The 24,349-nt window shown below is 40.1% G+C and overlaps 1 protein-coding gene across 1 annotated transcript in view; it reads right to left on the minus strand.

Moving 5' to 3' along the window:
- Nucleotides 1-2,058: 2,058 nt before the first annotated feature.
- Ndufs1 (NADH:ubiquinone oxidoreductase core subunit S1) overlaps nt 2,059-24,349 on the minus strand; it is a 35,930-nt gene continuing 13,639 nt past the window's right edge. The window contains exons 9-19 of the mRNA XM_021648511.2: nt 22,681-22,815; nt 21,747-21,861; nt 18,701-18,846; nt 16,896-17,024; nt 14,596-14,725; nt 12,939-13,099; nt 10,214-10,368; nt 7,093-7,268; nt 6,154-6,288; nt 5,984-6,056; nt 2,059-2,383 (exon numbers count right to left, since the gene is read on the minus strand). Coding sequence (XP_021504186.1) covers nt 2,292-2,383; nt 5,984-6,056; nt 6,154-6,288; nt 7,093-7,268; nt 10,214-10,368; nt 12,939-13,099; nt 14,596-14,725; nt 16,896-17,024; nt 18,701-18,846; nt 21,747-21,861; nt 22,681-22,815 — 1,447 coding nt within the window. The 3' untranslated portion in view covers nt 2,059-2,291. The remainder of the gene's footprint in view (nt 2,384-5,983; nt 6,057-6,153; nt 6,289-7,092; nt 7,269-10,213; nt 10,369-12,938; nt 13,100-14,595; nt 14,726-16,895; nt 17,025-18,700; nt 18,847-21,746; nt 21,862-22,680; nt 22,816-24,349) is intronic.

The following is a 24,349-nucleotide window of genomic DNA, read 5'->3' on the forward strand; positions in this document are numbered from 1 at the left end:
AGAGAGAGGGAGATCAGCAGGGGAGGACTTGGAACCGCGGGACTTGAACCAGACCTAAGATATGACTAAAAACAAGTATAGTGGGTAAAATCTGAATGGTAGGAAACTATGTGGGCTTGGAGGTTTAGGATGGAATAATCATTGCCCAGCATTGTGCTCTAGGTTAACTAAATACATCCTAGTCTCTGTGTGGTGATTTGGGTATACAGCCGGTTTGAGAATAACCACTGCTTAACTAAAGTATAAATCGATAATAAATATTAATAATCAACAACACCCTACACAATGTGAAAAGGAAAAATTATGCTTTTAATTCACACTTGTAGAAGTCTTTGAAATTTGGATATAGTCAGTAAGAAGGAACAATAGTATTCCTTCAAGATAATTGAAAGTTTTAGAAAACAGAAAAACTTCAAGAAATATGACTTAGAAGTCAAAGTATGCATAATCTAAAAATGTATTAAAAGTTTGTGTGTATGCATGTGTATGTGGCGTATAGGGATATCTGTGCACACTAAGGCCAGAGGAGTGTCCTCTCTTCATTTTATGGCTGTGAACATGATCTTTCCCTGACCCTGGAGCCAGACTGATGGCCAGTAAACCCCAGCAACCTTCCTGTCTCCCCCAAACACAACACTAGGCTTACAGGTGTATATGTGGCTGCTGTGGATTCATACCCTTAAAATAAAGAACTTAAACTTTCAGGCAACTAGTAGTTTAGGAAAGTGCTTTTGTGTGTGCTGCGTTTTGAACCCAGAGCCACACGTATGTTCTCTCCCTGAGCTGTGGATGCCCTAAGCCCCAAGCCAAGTACAGTAAAGTGGACAACTGCTGGACGCACCACTGAAGAAGACAAGCATTCTGAAAAAGTTATGACGATGAACTTTCCACAATTATTGTGTGTGCAAGAACGTGAACTTCGAGGCCCCTCTCACACACACTAAGCACACTCTCTGCCACCTAGCCCTGTGCCATTTTTAAAGACTTGATGGCACACTGCCACTACTCTAAAACCATGTTTCTTACAACAGGAAAATAGCATCTCATACTTGGAGCATTTAGAAGAAAGAAATAAGAATTACAAAAGAAAAAAATTTTGGAAAAAATAAAACGGAACTGCAGGCAAAACAAGACAACAAAAAATCCTTAACCTACTTTTATGTATCTCCTAAGTTAATTGTGTTTACTTTTTACTTTAATTACCTTACACATCACTTGCATGCCTGATACCCATAGAAGCCAAAGAGGCTCTTGGGTCCTCTGGAACTGGAGTAACAGACAGTTGTGAGCCACTCTGTAGGTGCTGGGAATCGAAATCAGGACCTCTGGAAGAGCAGCCACTGCTCTTACCAGCTGGGCCATCTCTCCAGTCCCACATTTCTATTAATTCATTTTAACTAAAAACTTAAAATCTTTTTCTTCTTGAGACTCCCCACCACTCCCAAGACAGGGTTTCCCTGTATAGCCCTGGCTGTCCCTGAACTCACAGAGATCCACCTACCTCTTCCTCCTGAGATGAAATGCTGGGATGAAAGGGGTGCATCATCACGGTCAGCTTGGAACAGCGTCTTAACTCTGGCCCAGGCTGGCTAGATCGGTGTGTGTGTGTGTGTGCAATTTGTAGGATTCAGTTTCTTCCTTCTACTATGTAGGTTCCAGAGCTCAAACTCTGTTATTTAAGATTTGGCAGCAAGCACGTTTACCCATTATTGGCCCCTAAGTCTTTAGCAAAAATGTGGGACTGAATGGAAGATCTTTGTTGTTTTGTTCAGGGGTTGAATCTTTAGCCTCACACATACTGTACCAATGAGCTACGTCCCTAGACCTGAAATGCCTTTCATTTCATCCATTTTGAAACAAAATTTATGAAAGTACGCTGGTACACGCCTGTAATCCCAACATTCTAGGAGGCAGAGGCAGGCAGACTGCTGTGAGTTTGAGGCCAGCCAGGTCTACAAAGTGAGTCCAGGAGAGCCAGGGCTACACAGAGAAACCCCATCTCAAAAAGCCAAAAAAAAAAAAAAGAACAAAATAAAAAAATTTCACATTTTAAGGATCTGTGTTTTTTAACATGGAAGAACAAATGATAGTTTTATTAAACTACTTAATGTTTGCACACAACACATAAACTTTAAACTGCCAAATTTTTGATAAGTGCAATATCATTTTCAAATACATAATAACTTTAAATATTACATCATTCAGAATTATGTTGGAAAACATTAACTTGTAAGGAATTACACCAATGTCCATTTACTGTCTGTAGCAAAACTGGGTCCCTGGTAGATGTCTCAGCATATGGATGGTTCCTCTACTGCCTGAGCGCCCTCTGTGACAGCTTTGACACACTTGGCCATTGTCTGTGAGGCTCTGCTAATTGAATCTGAAAGACATTGAAAACATGCATTTTGTTAATACAACTTCATTGTTTTTGAAACAGCATCTCAGATTTCAGGCCAGACAGGAACTCAATAGTGTACCAAGTCAGCCTCAAACTGGGGGTTATCCTCCTACCTCAGATTCCCGAGTGTTGAGATTAAAGAAGGGAGGAGCCACTATGCCAAGTTTTTACTAATGTAACTTTAGAACACACAGAGAAAAATTTAATGTTGCGTATTCAAGAACAATAGACTGTAATGCAACCGCAATACATTCTGAACCTGAGTTCTTCACTGGCAGAATTTTTAAGCTAGGGTCTTATGAAGCCAAGGGTGACCTTGAACTTTGATCTTCCTGCCACCACCTCCTATTCACCACCACAGCTGTTCCATACCCCCACCTCCACCCCTGACATGGTTTCTCTTGTAATAGCCCTGGCTATCCTGGAACTAGGTCTGTAGATCAGGCTGGCCTTGAACTCAACAGAGATCTGACTCCTGAGTGCCGGGATGAAAGGTGTACCCCGCCAATGCCCGGCTTGCTAACTGCTTTTATTCTCTAGCAATAATTAACTAACCATATAAGAGCTAGATTACATGCCAGTGTGGAAAAAAAATGACAGTAAATTCTTAAAAATCTAAGAAAACAAACTCCACAACACAGTTTATCATTTCTATATAGCTCATGCTCATTGTCCTCCAGCACTCCACAAGTTGAGACAGGAGGATTGTGATGAGTCTGAGGTCAACCTGAGCTACACAGTGAGACACATTTTCAAAAACAAAAACCCACCCATGCTGGTAAAGGCCTGACAATCTGAGTTTGATCTCTGTATCCCAATGTAAAAGCTTGATGTACAGGCACACATCAGAAACTCCAACACTCCTATGGCAAAACGGTCACTGAGGAAGAGAATCACCCTAATGCTTGGGCTAGCTAGCCTGGAATACAAAGCATGACAGAAACAGCACGAGAGCATCTGCCTCAACATAATGGACAGAGAATACTCGCTTCAGAAGGTTATCCTTTGACACACACAGTCTCTTGTTATAATAACTTAAAAATATTTTTTTAAAAATCATAAGCTGGGTGGTAGTGGTGCATGCCTTTAATTCTAGCACTTGGAAGGCAGAGGCAGGAGGATCTCTGGGTGGACCCAGCCTGATCTACAGAGTGAGTTCCAGAATAGCCATGGCTACACAGAGAAACCCTGTGCCAAAAAACAAACAAACAAAAGATTTTATTAAATCTTTAGGCTAACTTACATACTAAAATCAATTAAAGTACACACTATTGTATGGATAAACCTGATAGTATGCAACAATTTTAATCAAGAAATTTAACTAAATACGCTTTCTGTTTGATTAAATAAACCTATGTATATGCTCATAAGAAATGATGGTCCAAAACATTAAAACTGGTATTTCTGTCTGTGTGTGGATTCAAGATCATAATAGGTTTTCTTCTTCTTTTGATTTTTTTTTTTTTTTTAATTTAAATTGGGTCTTGCTATGGAGCCCAGGCTGGCCTTGAATCCTACAATCTTCCTGCCTCAGCATCCTGAATGCTGGGATGAGAGGCATTATGCATCACTATTCCCAGCTTTTAAAAAAAGCTAAAAGGTGTGTGTGTGTTGCTTATTCAAGAAAAGGTCTTGCTTTCTGGCTGAGTTTAACCTTCAACTCCACGTGGAAGTCAACACGCCCAGCAAAAACTGCCAATCTTTGAATACACAGAAATCATTCTACCTCTGCTCTTAAGAGCCAGAAGTCATAGTAATGTTTCATTGTGATTTTGAGCTTGGTTGTATGTTCTATAATGATCTCAACTTATATTTATTAAAAAAACAAAACAAAAAACAAGGACAAAAAAACTTTTGTTTAAAAATGTATTATTCTTGCACAAGTGTCTTTATGGAAGTCAGAGAACAATTTTTGGGAGTTGGTTCTCTACTTCTGTGGCATCAGCTCCTTTACACAACAAGCCATTGTGTTAGCCCTGATCCTAACACTTCTATCACCTCACTGAAATAACCTATTAATATACACCAGTTTAAAAATGTATAAAACAAGGACATAAAGATGGCTCAGTGGTTAAGAGCACTGTCTGCTCTTCCAAAGGACCCTGGTTCAATTCCCAACACCCACATGGCAGTTCACAACTGTCTGTAACTTCAGAGATCTGACATCTTACACTAATGCACATAAAATTTTTTAAAAAGCAAATAAATTTAAAAAAATGTATAAAACAGGGGCTAAGAGATGGCTCAGGAGTTAAGATCATTTGCAGTTAAGATTTTGCAGAAACTGGGATTCAGTTCCAAGCACCTACATAGTAGCTCACACCTATCAATAACTCTAGTCCCAGGGTTCAGACATCCTCTCCTGGTCTCCTCAGGCATTAGAAAGACAAACGGTACACAAACATGTATACAGGCAAAACACCTATACACATTTTATAAATGGTATAAACTAAAGAAGAAAAAGCTATTAAACATCATCTTAGGGCTGGAGATGTAGCTCAGCTGCTAGAACGCAGGAAGCCCCAGGCTGGCTCTCCAGTACCACATGAATTGTGGTGGTGCAGGCCTGTAATCTTAGAACTCAGATTATAAACTCACGGTCACCCTCTACTATGACACAATGAGTTTAAGGTCAACTTGGCTACGTGAGATCCAGTTTCAAAATAAACAAATGTATATATGCTCTTAAGTGTTTTTATGTAGGAAATTATGTACAAATCAACTATCCCATAGCTTTATCAACTGTTGTCAAATCTATAGAAAATCCATTTCAGGTAGTCTGCATTCCTTAAAACTTTTTAACAACTTACATCAGAAGTTCTATTTAACATACTTCATAGTCAAATATTTTGAATATCCATCTATAATTTTCAGACAAACCTTAAGGTTTTTTTTTTTTTGTCAGTACTCTGAAAAATTCTTCCTAAATTTCTATTCAGTGATTTTCCCTATAATAGTATAATTTTTACATTCAAAATCTGTTAAACCTGGGCTAGAGAGATGGCTCAGTAATTAAGAACACTGTCTGCTCTTCCAGAGGTCCTGAGTTCAATTCCCAGAACCCACATGGTGGCTCACAACCATCTGTGTGATCTAATACCCTCTTCTGGCCTACAGGTGTACATGCATATAGAACAATCATATACATAAAATATTTTTTAAATCTTTTGGGTGTTCAGATTTTGTTTACTACATGTCAGAAATACATGAAATGTAGAGGACTGGGGTAGAGTACAAAGTACCAGGAGTATATACAAAATGAGCGTTGAGGCCAGCCCTGTCTACTAAATTACATTAGCTTTAATGTTTGACAGCTTCAGATTTGGGGCCAGTGAGGTGGCTTACTGGACAAAGTTGCTTGTCACCAAGCTTAATGACTTGAGTTTGATTCCTTCCGGTTGTCCTCTGACCTCTGGACTCTTCATGGCCAATGCATACTTGCCCACACACAAATAAGTAAATGTTCAAAAGCCAAGATCTTCAAATTAATAGCAAACAGTCCCAAAGCTAGCCATACAGCTAACAGAGGCCCTCTGCTCTCTGTGAGTAACTGGAGTGGCTGGTCATCAAACAGTCGCTTACCTGTCATGTAGAAGTCTTTTATGGTCAGCTGAGGTGGTACAAGTGGATCAGCAAGAAGTTCCTGGTTCACTAGCTGAAAAGATAGAAGACACCAATAATTGTACTGAAAATCAGCACTGTTGTGCCCAGATATTCACCATCAGGGAAACTGCACACGGGCAAACTTTTACCTTGGCAAGCTCACTTGCTTGTTCAAAGTAATTCGCTCCTTCAACACCATCGTATCGAACAAGATTAGGAGAGACCTCTTCTAGACGGTTCCTCACTTGATCCAGACTATCATATGGAAGAGTGATACCTGCAATCTACAACAGAACAGATCCGCCATGACATACAACTTTAGTACTTAACTGTGTCAGAGTTAGGGCAGGCCAAGATGACTCAAAGCACCTGGCAACAAGCCTGAAGCTCTGAGTCAATCCTTAGGACCCACACAGTGCAGGGGGAGAACAGATTTCCTTAGGATGCTCTTTAAACCTCCAAATACATGCTACAGCATGCATGGGCCATGACCCAGGAAAACAAACGTCATTTAGCTGGGTAAGATGGTGTAGATCTTTAATCCTAGCACCTGGGGGGCAGGGGCAGGTGGATCTCTGAGCCTGAGACCAGCCTGGACTACAGAGTGAGTTCCAGGCCAGCCAGAGCTACACAGAGAATCCCTGTCCGGAGAAAAAAGTCAGGACTGGGGCTTAGATATACATCAGACTGGGCTCAATATCCAACACGAAAAAGGGGGCAATTCATAATTGCAACTATGATGAAATAGAGTGGTATTACTAAAAAAAAAAAAAAAAAAAAAAAAAAAAAAAAAAAAACTCTATTAGCATATTTAGCATACATTTTTTCTTTCTTAAAAATTATTTACTTGTGTGCATGTTTTGCCTGTGTGCTTATCTGTGTACCATATGCATGCCTGAAAAGTGTTTCAGATCTCCTAAAACTGGAGTTCTGTTTCCCACACTACAAGCTCTATAAAGGAATTTACTGAATTCAGGACTTCAAGCAGCATGCCAAGCAAGCACTCTACCAACTGCGCTACATCTGAAGCTGCTAAATACATATTAGTGAACAAAAAAGACTTTAAAGAAATGCCTCAAAAATAATACCTCAGAGAGTGCTCTTATGATTTTCCAGTCTTCTCTTGCCAAGCCCGGAGGTGTCACTGCGACTCTGGTTTGCTGAGCTCTGCCCTCAGTGTTGACGTAAGTAGCCGACTTTTCTGTGTAGGCAGCCCCTGGGAGAATAACATCAGCTATGGGAGCACCAACATCACCATGATGCCCTGTGAGGAGAAGAAGAGTGGAACCATGTGTTAGCAAAATTAATAAATAAATTAATTAAAATGAATAAATCTGAAGTACTGGTACACATCTGTAATCCTAGTACCTGGGGGCCCTAAAGGAGAATCTTGAGGTCAGTATGAGTTACGCAGTTAAGACCCTATCTCAAAACCTATCACCACCATACCAACAGCAAACCAACACAATACACACTGGATACTGTTATATGTGAAGACAGTATACCTCCTTTTAGTTCCTATTTTTATTTTGGTAGTTCTGTGCATCAAACTGCATCATGCAAACTACATAATTTATTATAGTGAACTACACGCATAGTTAGTGGGATTAAAAGCACGTACCACCACCACCTGGCCTAAACTACATTCTTTTTTTTTTTCTTTTCTTTTTGATGTGTCGGAGGGTATTAATATTTATTTACTTATATTAACATTTATTTACTTATTTTATGTACATTGGCATTTTGTCTACATATATAGCTGTATGAGGTTGTCAGATCCTCTCTAACTGGAATTACAGACAGTTGTGAGCTGCCGTGTGGAATGCCTGGAATTGAACACAAGTCCTGGAAGATTACCTAGTGCTCTTAACTGCTAAGCCAACTCTCCAGCCCCTGCTGAACTACAGTCTTCTTTTTTTTTTTTTTTTTTTTTTTTAATTTTCTTTTATGTGGATTGGTGTTTTGACTGCATGCATGTCTTTTGTGAAGGTGTTGGAACTGGAGTTACAGACAGGTATAAGCTGCCATGTGGGTGCTGGGAATTGAACATGGACTTTCTGGAAGAGCAGTCAGTGCTCTTAACCACTTAGCCATCCCTCCAGTCCCGAAATACACTTTTATTCTCATTTCAAAAACTATGAAAGTGGCTGGGCATTGTAATAGTTTTTAAAAAAAACAAAAAACAAAAACAAAAAACAAAAACAAAACCGTTATGTAGACGTGTTTTTGTTTTAATCCCAAGTGTGGGTTTTTAGTTGGGCTTCAGTTTGTCCATAGCTGGTATCTGTCTTGTGCAGGGCGTGGTCTTTGACAGCTGGTAAAGACCTGCCGTGTGTAGCACAAAGGGGCGTAGTCTAGGGATCTGAGGATGTGGTGTGAGAGCCCAGAGAGAGAGTGGCGTGCAGTGCTGGCATGTGGCAGGTGGCCGTCTGGAGAAAGCAGAGATGGATGGTGTGGTGGTTTAGAGCAGACAGGGAGAGAGACACTTTGGGGTGCAGTGGCTTGGAGGAGACTGCTGGCTGTGCCTGCTATTCACGGTGATTGGTATAACCTAAAAGAACCCACTGAACCAAAACAGCCAGGAAAAGTAAACGGGTCTGTGACTCCTCTCCCCACTAACCTTCTCTTTTCTACCTAGGGTTTGGGTGCCGGAAGGGAGAGACTTTAAGGAACCACAAATAAAAGAGAGCTTAAAAATGAGTGCAACAGGGTATGGCAGTGCACGTTTTAATTCCAGTGCTTGGGAGGCAGAGGCAGGCGGATCTCTATGAGTTTGAGGCCAGCCTGGTCTACAAAGCAAGTTCCAGGACAGCCAAGACTACACAGAGAAACCCTGTCTCAAAAAACCAAAAAGAGTGTTACGTTAAGTGTAACCTATTTACTTACTCTTAGCATTTTGGTTAAGGACTAGTGTACCATAACTTACTTAGGACCTGGTGCACAACTGCAATCCCTTCAGGGCCAGCCTCCCTTTCAGGGTCAGCCTGGGCTACATATTAAGACCCTTCTCTCAACAACCAAGGGATGGAGATATAGCTTAGGGGGGGAGCTCTTGCCAAGCATAAAAATGCACATTCACGAGCCCCTACATAAGCAACAAAAAACCATGTGACTTACTCCATGCCCTGTAATTCAGAATCCAAGTGGTTAAAATTCACAGTTCAGTCAGACATTGTGATACATGCCTATAATACCAGTACTTAGAAGGTGTGGGCAGGAGGATCAGGGGTTCAAGGTCATCCTCAGCTATGTATTCAATTAGAGATCAACCTGAGCTATATGGGACCTTGTTTCAAAAATAAATTATAAAAAGTATCTTACACTATTAAAGTTATTTTCTCTAATAACATAATAATAATAATAATAATATATTATTAAATAATAACGCTAAGCATTCTGACACTTATGTTGTCCTGGCTGGCCTCAAACTTTCAATCACCCTACCTCAGCTTCCTAGGAAAGAAACTACAGGTGAGCCTCTGGAAAGGTGACTATTGTTCAACATTGCTTTTAAGGAGTAGCCAACTTCAGCCATTCCTGTTACTGAGAACTGAGGTTGCCCTATCTCTTCAGTTATTAAAAATATCAGGCAAGAAATCTTTAAAAATTATTGTGTGAAAATAAATTGTGTTTGTGTGTGTGTGTGTGTGTGTGTGTATATAAATTTTTATTTCTATTTTTGGACTACATGTATATCTGTGTACCACACACATGCCTGGTACCATCTGAGGCCAAAAAGGCTGTTGGAGCCCCTGGATATAAACAGTTATAAGCATTTATAAACAGTTATGAGCTGCCATGTTGGTGTCTAAAATCAATCTAAGCTACCTGAAGAATAGCTAGTGTTCTTAACTACAGTCATAGCTCCAGCCCATTAGGTAATAATTTTTATTAACAACATCAAATGTAATGACACCTATGATGGGATTTTAAGAAGGGTCTCAAACTCTTGTCTCATCCTCCCAAGGCTAGATCACAGGCACATGCCACCTCTCTAGGTAACAAGCAGATTTTATTTGTTTTGATTTTTAAAATAAGGTTTATTATAAAAAACTTGCAAATAAAAATGTCACATATTCAATTAAGCAGACCCAAAGTGGACACATTTCAATGAACTTCTTCTATACAGTTGGAACAGCTATTCAGAATGGTATTTTGGTATTCAGCATGTATGATTCCCTTTTGTCTGGTGTGATGGTGCTAACTTACCTTGGTAAACAATGAAGCAATCCTTTGGCAAATCCTGTCGTGTGATACAACCTCCATCTGCTCCCAGAAGAAACAGCATTTTAGGAGGGTTCTTCCTAATTGCTTCTACCCCAGGTTTATAGCCAAGGTCCAAAGCAGCTACCTGACTTGCAATCCTATCAAACAATTATGAAATTTCAAATATACATGTAGCATTTTCAGTATAAGCAATTCAAATTCAGTAATTACAAAGGAATAATTTCTTTTGTATACAGTTCTTTTTTATTAAACACTTTTTTAAAAAAGATTTATTTATTTACTATGCATACAGATCTCATTCTAGATGGTTGTGAGATACCACGTGTTTGCTGGGAATTGAACTTAGGGCCTTTGGAAGAATAGCCAGTGCTCTTAACCTCTGAGCCATCTCTCCAGCCCCTGTATATAGTTCTTGCCCACTTAAATATAAGATGCATAGCATAGTATCTCTCTTTCTTTTTCTTTTGTTTTTTTGAGACAGGGTTTCTCTGTGTAGCCCTGGCTGTCCTCGAATTGTAGACAAGGCTGGCCTAGAACTCACATAAATGTAGAGGACTCCCAAATGCTGAGAATTAAAGGCATGTGCCACCAAGCTCCTGTGGTTTTGGAGACTGAACCTAGACCCTGTGTGTGCTAGGCAAGCACTTTAACAGTGAGCTATGCATCCTCCTCTTGACCCTGTTTTTCATGAAATAATATGCAAGGGTCAGAGCTAGGAGGAGGGCTGCAAGTTTGAGGACAATCTGTCCTGGCAACAAAGCAAGTTCAAAGTTATCCAGAGAGGGAGGAAGGGGAGGGAGGGAAGGAGGGAAGGGGGAAGGAAGGAAGGAAGGAATAGGAAAAAAAAGGCCGGGTGACTGGTCAAGCCTTTGATCCCATTACTAAGGAGGCAGAAGGAGGCAGAACTCTGTGAGTTCAAGGCCTGCTTGGTCTATAAAGCAAGTGCCAGGCCAGACAGCTACACAGTGAGACCCTTTCTCAAAAACAAAAGAAAAACCCAAAAACAAAACAAACAAAACCTCAGGGGTGGTGAAGAGAAGGAAGGCACAAAGGCAGGAAGGCAAGAAGGAAAGAAAAAAGGAAAGGAAAGGAAGGAAAAAGCCAAGCGGGTAAAAACCATTACAACATACACGGGAATGCACCCTTATAAAATTTTTTGCTGTAACTGTTAATCTTCTAGGGAAGAGGCTCAAAATAACAACCCTCCCTTGTAAGCTAGAGGAAACATGCGACACAGCTCTTGAAACATCCACCTTGTTTAGCCCAGCAGCTCTGCTTCTATGCCCTAAGGAAGGAGGTCATCTTCAGTTCTGCATTATCTGTGTTAACACTGCTTGCTTAGTTTGTTTAATTTCGGGGCTGAGAATAGAAGACAGAGCCTTGCACCTAGATAGGTAAGTACTTTACACCACTAAGCTACTCCCCAGTCACTCACAGAATTATTTAAAAGTCATCAGAAACCACCACCAGCATACATATTAAAAAAGAAACAATGATATAAATTATTATTGTAAATAATTATTAATGTCTCTTGTTTTACTTCGGCATTTTTTTTTGTCTTACTGGGTTTTATTCATTTGTCCTTTTTTTGTGAAGAGAAAGAACATGAAGTTGGAGGTGAATAGGGAGGTAGGAAGAGGACTTGATCAAAAATATTGTACAAAAAAAGTATTAAGGAAAAAAGTTCATAAAAGATTTCCAATTATAGGCAGAAATTATTTGGTAATGAAAATGAGCTAGGGCTGGAGAGATGACTCAGGGTTGAGAACACTGGCTGTTCTTCCTGAAGGTTCTGAGTTCAATTCCCAGCAATCACGCGGTGGCTCACAACCATCTGTAGTGAAATCTGGTGCCCTCTTCTGGCCTGCAGGTTCACATGCAGGCCGAACATTGTATAAATAATAAATAAATAAATTCTTAAAAAAAAAGAAAATGAGCTAAATCAGAACACAAAGTTGTAGTCACAATATAATTTCAACTATATAACTAAAAAAATTACACAGGGAAAAAAGACTAGAAGGAAAGAAACTAATAAAGCAGTAATCGCAATTATCTTCAGATCACGAAGTAACTACTTCGTTTTCACACTCTCTCTTCTCTTTTCAGCTTTCCTGAAATAAATTACCATAAATGGAATGTTTTCCAAAAAATGTTTTTAGCTAAATTTTCAGATTATATTTTTATCATTTAATCAAAGTCAGAGGATTCACTGTAATTTTTAAATCAAGGACAAAAATATATGATAAAGATGTTTTAATACAAACTCACATATCCCATGCTTGTCTCAACTTCACTGTATAGTAGAAAATAACTCGAACTTCTGATTTTCCTGCCTCTACGCCAGCTGGAATTAGTGTGTATCACTGCATGTTTTTAATGTGGTATGGGGGAATATACCCAGAGCTTCACGTAGGCCAGCAAATCTCTACTACTTTTGAAATTGACCTTTCAGTTACCATACAAATAAATGAGTTTCATTTTATTTACTTTCCACTCTGCCCTCATCTTTCCCTTATTTGATAAACTTTTTACTGTTACTTATCTACTTGCATTCTTCTTAAAATAGCTTACATTTTATAACTGCAATGGGAATAATGTTTCTAAACGCTGTTTGCACAGGTAAACATGACAAGTCAATTAGGAAGACACATACACACACGAACACACACTCACTTCAATTTTCTAGTATGTAAAACAATCAACAAACCTATGCAGAATATTCATAACTTTCCAGTCTTCAGGAACGCCACTCGTCACCCGAATTGTTTGTGCAATGTTGGACACGGCTGCAAGAATTGCTGCTCCATCACTTCTCTGAAGTGCAGAACTGCCTAAAACCACCATTGGTTTTTTAGCTTTCTTTAAGACCTATTAAAAAACAGAAAAACCAAAACCAAAACTGTGACCTTAAAACACTGCAAGTATAAGCTAATGTTCTTCCAAATTTGGGAATCTAATAAAGAATTATTAATTTTCTTAACAACATCTGAGTTAATAAAAACCTCTTGCCAACGTTACTGTGAAAAAGCTTAATATCACATAAAATAGATTTTATACAAGTAAGCATTGGGAATTAAAATCCTAGCCAAGTATCCTTTGTTTGGAATGAATATAAGCAGGATCCACACAACCTAGAAAACATCCCTATAGATATTCAAATGCTACTGAAGACCCAGAAGTGGTGATGCATGCCTGTATTCTCAGCATGTAGAAGTAAAAGGATCATAGCTTTCAGGTTAGCCTGATCTACATAATGAATTCCAGGCCGGCCAGAGATACCTACCAAGACACCCGTCTCCAAAAAAAAAAAAAAAAAAAGAGTACAAAAGTTAAAACACAAAAGAAAGTGTGCTTCCATTTTCCACCAAGACCCAGACAGAACACAAAAATAGGGGAAGCAGCAGAGCATTCCTAAAGCAGTAAAGGGTTTGCTTTACCCACAATAAGGATGTGAGTCTTAAGTCGATAGGAAGCACAAGATTGATTAGTAAACTGAAGAACAAGCAGCTCACAGTATTAAAAACAATAAATTGGGCCTGGAGAGATGCCTCAGAGGTTCAGAACACTGGCTGTTCTTCCAAAGGTAGTGAGTTCAATTTCCAGCAACCACATGGTAGCTCACAACCATCTATAGTGAGATCTGGTGCCCTCTTCTGGTGCACAGGCACACATGCAGACAGAATGCTGTATAAATAGTAAGTAAATCTTAAAAAAAAAAAAAGAACCAACTATCTTAAAACAGACAAACAAAGACCACAATAAGTTAAAGGAGCTGGAGAGATGGCTCAGAGCTCTTGGAGAGCAGCAGGAATTCAGTTCCCAGCACCCACATAGCAGCTCACAATCAGTTCTAGGGTACCCAATGCTCTCCTCTGAACTCCATAGGCTAAGAAGTAGTAGATATACATGCAAGCAGGTAAACAAACAAACAAACTTATACAGATAAAATAAATCTAAAAGAAATAATAATAGTAATAATTTAAAAACGGGGCTGAAGAGATGGCTCAGCAGTTAAGAGCTAATTTCAATTCCCAGAACCCACATGTCAACTTATAGCTGTCTGAAACTCCAGTGCCAGGGGATCTGAACCCTCACACAGACATACACGTGGACAAAACATCCAAAGCACACAAAAATAAATAAATCTCCTGGCAGTAGTGGCGTACGCCTTTAATCTCAGCGCTCAGGAGGCAGAGGCAGGTGGGTCTCTGTGAGTTCGAGGCCAGCCTTGTCTACAGAGTGAGTTCTAGGACAGCCAAAATCACACACAGAAACCCTGTCTTGAAATATAGATAAGTAAGTAAGTAGAGAAGAGAAGAGTGGTTAAAGCCCGGCAACAGCAGGTCTGTATAGCCTGGAAGCACCTGGTTGAAGGAGTGCCTCCCCCAGGCGATGTCTTGCAGTACTTTAGGAGAGTCTCCCAGATGTTCGTAGCTGTAAGTGAGGTCCACTGGACTCCCTATGAGGGCCACTTTTAAGTCATTATGAAGCCAGCTGAAACAAAAACAATTTTATAGCCAACTAAGTTAATCATAGCGTTTGGTCTCAACAATTCTAAGTCTATTTACAATCACAAAATGTCTAAAGCACAAAAGCATTCACAGAATATTTAATCTTCACAGATATAATTTAATGTGTACCTTTCAAAATAAGAGTCCTGTGAAAATGTATAAACAATTCAGGGAATGAAATTTATTGTGTAGGAATACTAAGTACAAGTCCAATGTAAACAAAGATTATTTTTTAATAACTGACCTGTAGGTTGTATTTTTCAGTACCTGTATAGCAGAGTCACTCATTTCTCAAATATCCATGAAAATAAATTCATTTATTTTCTTACAGCAGAGTACTATGAAGCTACCCCCTTCAAAACTATTAGGTTTTGTTGTTGTTCTGTTTTGGTTTTTGAAACAGGGTTTCTCTGTGTAGCCCTGGCTATCCTGGAACTCACTCTGTAGCCCAGGCTGGCCTCAAACGTAGAGACTGGCCTACCTCTGCCTTCCAAGTGCTGGGAATCAAAGATGTGCACCACCACCAACCAGCTATCCTTCAAAACTATTTGTGAGTGTGGCTTGTTTGCCTGAAGCAGTGCTAGTTTTTACCTGTTATCCTCAAGCAGTAACTCCCTCTTTCCCTCCACCATTTCCCAGGTTAGATCATAATCTACATAGATAATATAGTCACCCTATTATATGTCTCTACAATACAAGTAAAAGACAGTAGGGATGGAAGGTGTTCTACAAAATAACTATCCTGTGCTCTACGAAAAAGTAAAAAGGGCCTAAAATGTCATGACATCAACTGCAATGTGAGGCTCTAGATGGATGCTGGACAAGAAGAATGAAATTCCTATAAAAGATGGAGCTGGGATACAGCTCAGTTGACAGGTGCTTACCTAGGATTAGCGAGAAAGTCCTGAATTTAATCCCTAGCACCAAAAGACAAACAAAAAACAGACAGACGGTGGGGTTGGCAGGAAGGCTCTGTAGGTTAAGGTACTTGACACTAAACCTGATAAACTCAATTCAATCCCTGGGACTCACTCATATGGTGGAAGGAGGAAACCAGCTCCTGAAAGTTGTACCCCGTATACACCACACCATAGCATGCTCATGCCCACAATATATATACACATACACACACACACACACACACACACACATAAAGTTCAAACATATAATTCACAAAGAAAGGTGGAAACTGAAGGTTCAAGTTCAGCCCTGATTTCATTAAAAGTTCGAGGCCAGCCTTGACCATATCATAAAACCTTGTTCAAAGAAAAGAAAAAAATATAGGACCAGGTGTGGTTGCACCTGCCTATAATACCAGCACTTGAGATAATGGCGGAAAATCAGGAACTCAAGGTTCACTCTGACTATATAGGAGCTTGAGGCTAGCCTGGGCCACATGAGACCTTACCTCAATAACAATGAAACCAGGTGGGGTAAAACACATTTTTAATCCCAGCATTCAATAGGCAGAAGCAGGCTGATCTCTGTAAATTCTAGGCCAGCCCAGTCTACACAGAGACATCTAAAAAAGAAAGAGAGAGAGAGAGAGAGAGAGAGAGAGAAGAAAGAAAGAAAGGAAGGAAGAAAGAAAGGAAGAAAGAAGAAAATGAAATGGAAAAGCCTAAAACTGAGAGCTGGAGAGATGGTTCAGTAGTTAAGAACACTGGTTGTTCTTCCAAAGGACATGGGTTCAATACTCAGCACCCACATGGCATCTCACTACTGTCTGTGATACCAGTTCCAGGGGATCTGACATACACAGACATACATGCAGGCAGAACACCAATGTACATAAAATAAAAATAAATTATATAAAAAAAGAAAGCTGGGCTGGAGAGATGGCTCAGTGGTTAAGAGCAATGACTGCTCTTTCAGAGGTTCTGAGTTCAATTCCCAGCACCCACATGGTGGCTCACGACCATCTGTAATGGAATCTGATTCCCTGTTCTGGTGTGTGTGAAAAAACAGAACATTCATATACATAAAAAAGAAAGCCAAGGAGGTGGGACAGAATCAATCTGTTAGGAATTTTCCTCTCTTCTAGTATCACTACAACTAACACTTATTAGGAATCACCTAAAATATCATTTCCATATATAAAACAAAATCACCTATTTTTAAAGTTCTTATTAAATGAAGATTAAATTACTTACCTCTTTCGAATTCTCGCATTAAATAGTGGTGCCTCAAAGCGTGGATTTGTACCAACTAGGAGAACGACATCTGCCTCTTCCACACCAGCAATTGTAGTATTGAGAAGATAATTGGAACGTAAATCTGTGCTAAAAATACAATATATAACTCAAGTTCGAGAAGAAAACCAAACAAGAACATAGAACTTGGCAAGTAAACTTAGTACATGCTAAAGTACATACATGAAGTTAACACGTCTCACAAAATTTTTCATGAAGTCTATCTACCTTTTGCTTTGTTTATGAGACAAGGCCTCACTGTACAGCTCAAGCTGGCTCTCTACTTTCATGCTGCTTGGTTTTGACTCATATGAACTTGAGCAGTCCTCCTCTCTGCCCTCCCAAGTGCTCAAGGTTAGGGTTAGGACCAATGAAATGATGATGCACACAACAGATTTTATGTGAACGAGGTTTATTAGATGGAGAGGGAGAGAGAGAAAGAGAAAGCAAGATATGGCAGGGGGAAGAGGGGAGGGCGCCCTGATAGAGAAAGGGGAGAGAGTAAGAGAGTAAGAAAGCAAGAAGGCAAGAGGGCAAGAAAGCAAGAGAGTGACAAAGTGGTGGGTTAATCCTTTAAGGAAAAACTTAACTACGCCTGCCAGGTGTGGTTGTTAGCTGGTGGGTAACACATGATGACATCATAGGTTGGGTTAGGACAATGAAATGATGATGTGCACAACAGCTTTTATATGAAAGAGGTTTATTAGATAGAGATGAAGAGAGAGAGGGGAGGGCGAGACATGATGGAGGAAGGAAGGGGGGGCACCCCACCAGAGAAAGGGGAGAGAGCAGGAGAGAGTAAGAGAGTAAGAGAGCAAGAGGGCAAGAGAGCAACAAAGTGGCAGGTTGACCTTTTAAGGAACAACTTAACCATGCCTGCCAGGTGTGGCGACCTGGCAGGCAACACATGATGATATCATAGGTTGCTAAGAAACCCAGAAGCAGGCTGCCTAAATACTAACAATTACCCCATGAGCCACTAAGCCAGGCAGGTATGTCTAAATAAAATCAAACTTAAAATACTAACAAAAAATTTTTTTAGTTTATTTATTCACTTTACATCCCAATTGTAGGCCTCTCCCTCCACTCCTCCCCTTAAAGTACTTATAATGACTATATTCTACGTTTTAGCTTTAGATTCATTTCCTGAAGTCTTAGCAGGTATGAACTGCAACATAATAGGTATAGAGTCCCATTTTCACACATGTGTAAAGCGTAATGTGATCATATTCACTGTCCATTACCCTCTCAGGGTCCCCTCCCACTCCTACTCATGTACCTCTTCTCAAACACGCCCCTTTCTACTTTCATGCTGTTTGGTTTTGACTTACATGTGAAAGTATGGTGGTATGCTGGAGAAGCACAGTGTGTCGGAAATTGAACACTGATGCTACAGATATGGTTGGTTGTTTTTGTTTATTTGTTTTTGATATTTCGAGACAGGGTTTCTCTGTGTAGTTGGCTGTCCTAGACTCAATTTGTTGACCAGGTTGGCCTCAAACAATGATCTGTCTGTCTCTGCCTACCTGAGCGCTGGGATTACAGGTGTGTACCACCGTGCCCAGCTTCAGATGTGGTTGTTTTACGTAAATAAAAGGGAAGATGCCGCTGAGCATAGTAGCACTCATCTTTAATCCAAGCACTGCAAGTTAAAGACAGAAAGTTCCTCTGCTACAGAGAGTTCAAGACGAGCCTGAGCTACGTGAGATTCAAAACACAAAAGAAAACCCAGAACAGAACCTGAAGTACAGCTTATTTTCTCTCACCCAGCTCCTACAGTGGGGAAGATCTCTTCAGTGCATAAGTTGTCAGAGTCGACTTTATTGAGCAAATCCTTCAGAGCTACTAAGGCTTCGGCATCCACCAAGCCACCTGCAATTGCTGCCACAGCCTTGCCTTGGAAGCTCTGTAACTAGAAATAGAGAAAAGGGCATCACCAAGAAACCTACAGTGAGCAAAGACCATAATTTTCAGAAAATAAAACAAGTCATTTTCAAGTCACCAGAGTAATAAGCATCGGGGAAGCATCAGCTATCTTTCCTAGATACGTGTAGCTCCCACCCCGCATCAAAGATTCTCTTCACAGAAAGTCAGAAGACAAACCACCCTGCACACAAGGCAGACAGCACCAGATCCATGGGGACCCTAGCCACAACAGATACATCTACATCATGGCTCCCACAGCTACAGCTCAGGGAACACCATGGAAGAGACGGCAGGCAGATTCTAAGAGCCAGAGTACCAGAAAGTCTGCTGTGAAACAGCCTCTCCTAGAAATGGCTGCATAAGCAAGACCTGGACAATTTCAATACCAACAGACATTTTAACATGGAAGGGACAAAGTCTCATCTCTTGATAAAGAACTACAGGCAACTACTGCCTGCTGGGAGACAAAAGAACTAGCTTCCCTCAAGAATGAAGCCTCTTATTGGTTGTCCAGTAAAGAGCAGTCAGACTTGAAATCATATATACACAAACAACAAAAATAAACTCAGCATGTTCTATGTGTATCTGTTATCTACACACACGAATGTATGTAACAACTATAATCAAACAAACAGTGTCTCCCAGACACAACAGGACTGACACACATATGATATCAGGGACTGAAGCAGGTACAAGAGCTGCACAGGTTCAAGGCAGATGTGGGTCACTGCACTGAGAGGGAGAAGTGGACACAGCCTACTCTTAACCAAGAAGCTATTGGCAATTGAAAAGGGAAAATCACTAGCAGAGGGAAAATCAATTTTCTCCAGGAGAGTTTCACTAAGTGCATTAACCACACTTTAGGGCAGGGCCCACGCCCATGAATAGATGGCCGACGCAAAACAAACCTAATGGTACTTTTATGCTCTCTTCTCTTCGTTTTGCTGTTTTGGCATTTGTTGGCTTATTTGTCTTTTATTTGTTTTGATTTTCATTTTGTAAGCTTGTTTGTTTGTTTTTGCGACAGTTTCTCTGTATAACAGAGCCCTGGCTATCTCAGACTCGCTAGGTAGACCAGGCTGGCCTTGAACTCACAGAGATCCACCTGCTTCTGCCTCCTGAGTGATTTTATAGGCTTTTTTTTTTTTTTTTTTTTGAAAGAGAGAAAAAAAAAAGAACAAAAAACTGGGTAGGTAGGGAGGAATTGAGTGAGTGAAATAAATGATAAAAATATATTGAAATGAGCCCGGCGCTGGTTGCACACACTTTTAATTCCAGCACTTAAGAGGCAGAGGCATGCAGATCTCTGTGAGTCAAAGGCCAGCCTGGTCTACAGAGTGAGTTCCAGAACAGGGCAGCCAAGGCTACACAGTGAAACCTTGTCTCAAAAAAAACAAATATAAATATATATATAATTTTTCATAATATACAATTTTTTTCAATAAAAAAAGAAAGGGGAATGAAAGAGAGAGAATAAGAGATATTCAAAAAGGGTAACTGGGAGGACTTGGAAAGAGAAAATAGGGAAGTTACTTAATTCCATTTCAATTAAAACATGAAAAAAGCAAATATAAAACATAGTAATTTAATAAGAGAGCCAAAAAATTAGCAAATGACAGAATTTTAACCCCTTTCCTTTTTCTAGTGAATCAAATTAATTAGTATATGATTATTAAAATAAGTTATGAGTTTCAAAATTAATACTCACACAGTCAAGGAATTTAGTATATTTTTGGTATAAATGAAGTGGACCATTTAATTATATTTATTTCTAATAAATTTACTTTCTAATAAATTTATTTCTAATAAATTTCTAATAAATTTAGGAGTTGTCACTGAAGCAGATTATGAGCTTTATATACTTTTTCTTGACAGTTTTAAAGCTGAACTATACACATTCTAAAGTGTTTCCATACTTTAAGAATAATTATAATTTTCTTTGCCAAATTCATCAATAAAACACATTGAACAATACACAAAGCAAAAAAACAGTAATCCACATCTGACTAAAAGGCTCTGGTGTTCATTCAGTCTAAACTGAGCCACAGCAGTGGTGTCATGGAGCCTGTGACGCTAGCTTTGCTGGAAGCTGTGTATTTTGTCTTTAGGAACAAAGGAGCTTCAATATGAGCTCTGAAGACGGAAAGCCATGGAGTCATAGGCACCTTAAATGCAACCTCTTCTGAAGTACCTGCCATTCCCTCTAGGCTTTTGCTCTTTATCTACGAGGTCTTTCATCTGGGAATTTTTGTTCTGTTCTTTTCCCTTTTATCAGCTGTGGGAAATTAAACCCAGAGCTTTGCACATGCTAAGCACACTCAATACAAGTGAGTTACACCCTGTCTCCTTTACCTTTGCTCTGGCAAGCTCGTAGTCACTCTTGGGGTTTGTTCTAGAATCACTTTCTTTGGGAAGGCATCTTGATACCGTAATTTTGGTTAGGTTCCCCACACCCCGATTGTGTTTTCTCTGATATCAGTCCTGGTAAAACAATAATCATGCCTCTTTCAATAGCCTAACAGGGCGGAAGGCAGAGATCATGTGTCGGTGGTCTAAGGTTACATTCTAGTATGTGCCGAGCATAATATCTGAGACATGGCTCTCAAAATGTCAAACAGAGTCAAATTATAATCCTGGCAAGAAAAGAGAAAAGAATGGACGCAGTGGCACATGCCTTTAATACCAGCACTCAGAAGGCAAGGGCAAGCAGATCTCTGAATTTAAAGCAAGCCTGTTTTATATGGTGAGTTCTAAGTCAGCCAGAGCTACACAATAAAACCCCTGTCTAAAACAATTAAAAAAAAGAAAGGAAGAATATGCCCAGTCTTTATGGCAAAGTTGTTTCTTGGAAACAACGCACTATTTATTCTACATTTCAATGTTTACCATTCCAGCTACACGAGAGAGCGCATCTTCCCAGGAGGTGTAAGTTAAAAGTCCTTTTTCATTTCTGACCATTGGCTCAGTAAGTCTTTGACGTTTTAGTCCATCGTAGGCAAATCTAGATAAAAGAAATCACACAAAATGTAGAATATTGCTAAGGAGCAACCATAATTTCCAAGTTTAAGAACTATAAAAAAAAATGTTATTTAAATAGAAGATTACCTAAAGTGTCAAACAAAATGGTGGTGATACGTAGATCTGCTTTAGCTGGGCATGGCGCTGTACACACCTTTAATTCATCCAGCACTCAGGCAAAGGCAGGAAGATCTGAGTTTCAGGCCAGCCTAGTCTATGGAGTGAGTTCCAAGAAGCCAAGGGTTATACAAACAAACATTGCCTTAAAAGGAAAAAAAAAAAATCTCCCTTTATTTCCCCACATAGCGGAGACTGAACCAAGGGCCTTGAATGGATTAGGCAAGTGTTCTACAATTAGCGACATGCCCAGCCCCTTTGTATTTTTATTTTGACACACGGTCTAAGTCTCCCAAGTTGGCTATGAATTTCAGATCCTCCTGTTTCCGCCTCTGAGTAGGTTAGACCACAAGTTTGTGCCACCATGCCCAGCATTTATAGCTATTAGTATTGATTTTTTTTCTCCATTCTCTTTATAAAAATCAGATTTTCAATAGTTTATATCATTTTGTAACATAAAAATGTTCTTTTTAAATGACCACAAGGGCTGGAGAGATGGCTCAGTGGTAAAGAGCACTTGTTTTTGCAGAGAAACTGAGTCCAATTCCTACCACCCACATGTTGGCTCACAACTGTCCATAACACTGTGGTACACAGACATCCATAAGAGCCAAACAGTCATATATGTAAATCTTAAAAAACGACCATCAATGTCTATATCAACTGCAAAAAACTAAGGAAATACCTGGTTTTATCAGATATCCATTCTTCGTTTATATCTTCATGCATTCGTGGCAAAATCCTCATGACCTCTCCGGTTCTTGTGCTCACCACAATGTTACTTCCCACCGCGTCCATCACATCAATGGACTCCGTCTTTCTGAGAAAACACACACACACACTTAGCACGCCACTCCTAAGAGAAAAGGAGTTCTCTTACCTGGTTGCTTCCCCACCAGTCTTTTCTCTTGGTATCTGGAGACAGTTCTCCTAAGCCCAGGCTGGCCTCAAACACTCCAGGTAACAGATGACTTTGAACTGAACCCCCGCATCCTGAGTGTTGGGGTTATAGACATGTACTACCAGACCCACCTCCCTTTCTAAACCTCTAAAAACAGTGGAACTCAGAAGAACAGCAATAAACAGCAAAAAGAAGGCACCTCCATATTAACTATATTATTTGACAGGCCAACAGGAAGGAAATGCAACGAACTAGTTCTGGGCTGCTGGCAGTCAAAGACACCAATAAATCAATCATTCCAGAAAGTACAAACAAAGCTCAACAAAACCGATAAAAATAAAAATAAAAATTTTCCCAGTACCAGGTTATCACGTACACAATAAAAGGTAAGAAGCTTTAGTGCATGAAAACTCCTCTGTGGGGCTGAAGAGATGCTTTCCCTGTTAAGAGCACTGACTGCTCTTGCAGAGATCCTGAGTCGGGATCCCAGCACCCACAGGGCAGCTCACCACTGTCCAACTCCAACTTCAGAGGATTCAATGCCCACTTCTGGCTTCTTTAGACATCTGCATGCACACAGGGTTCATACCTAACACAGACCCACACATTCACAAATAAAATGAATCTAAACATAAGCCCTGTTGTGTGGGGTTGAAGAGATGGTTTAGTAGATGGAGTGCTAGCTATGCAAGCATGAGGACCAGAATTCAGATTCCTAACACCCACATAAGAGCCAGGAGGACATGGCAGTCTGGTACTCTAGAGGCAGTGACAGGCTTTGAGAGTGGAGGATGGAGGGCTGGGTCAGAGAACAGGAAAACTGGCTAGTCAGGGTAAGAGACGCCAAACGGCAAGCTTCAGGCTCAGCAAGAAATGCTGCCTTAGTAAATTCAATGAAGGGAGAGTCAGGCAGACACCTTATGTCAACATCTGGTCTCCACACATATGACATGTACACACACACCTGACTACCCTAAAAATATTTAATGGCTGGGTGTGAGGAGCAACAGAACATAATCCCAACATTTCAGAGGCAGGGGCAGGTGGATTTTCTGTGAGTTCAAGGCTACCCTGATCTACACAAGTTCCAGGACAGCCAGGGCCATGTGGAGAGACACTGTCTCAAGAGAACAAAACCAAAAAAATCAGTTTGAACATGTAACAAGGCAGGTGCAGTGGTGCACACCTTCAGTCCTAGCATTTAGGGAAGCAGAGGCAGGCGGATCTCTGTGTGTTCGAGGCCAGTCTCGTCTTTTTTACTAAGTGAGTCTAGGACAGCCAAGGTTACACAGAGAAACCCTGTCTTGAAATAAAAATGTGTCATGGTCAGGCTTGCTTGTGCTGCTATTCCTCCCCTCATTAAAGGCTGTGTAAAAATGCTGGGTGTGATAGTGCGCGCTTGTGCTCCCAGTGCTGGAGACAAAAGGACTCTTGCCAGCCAGTCCTGCCTAAC

Source organism: Meriones unguiculatus, chromosome 15 (assembly GCF_030254825.1).
Source record: "Meriones unguiculatus strain TT.TT164.6M chromosome 15, Bangor_MerUng_6.1, whole genome shotgun sequence".
NCBI classification, from domain to species: Eukaryota; Metazoa; Chordata; class Mammalia; order Rodentia; family Muridae; genus Meriones; species Meriones unguiculatus.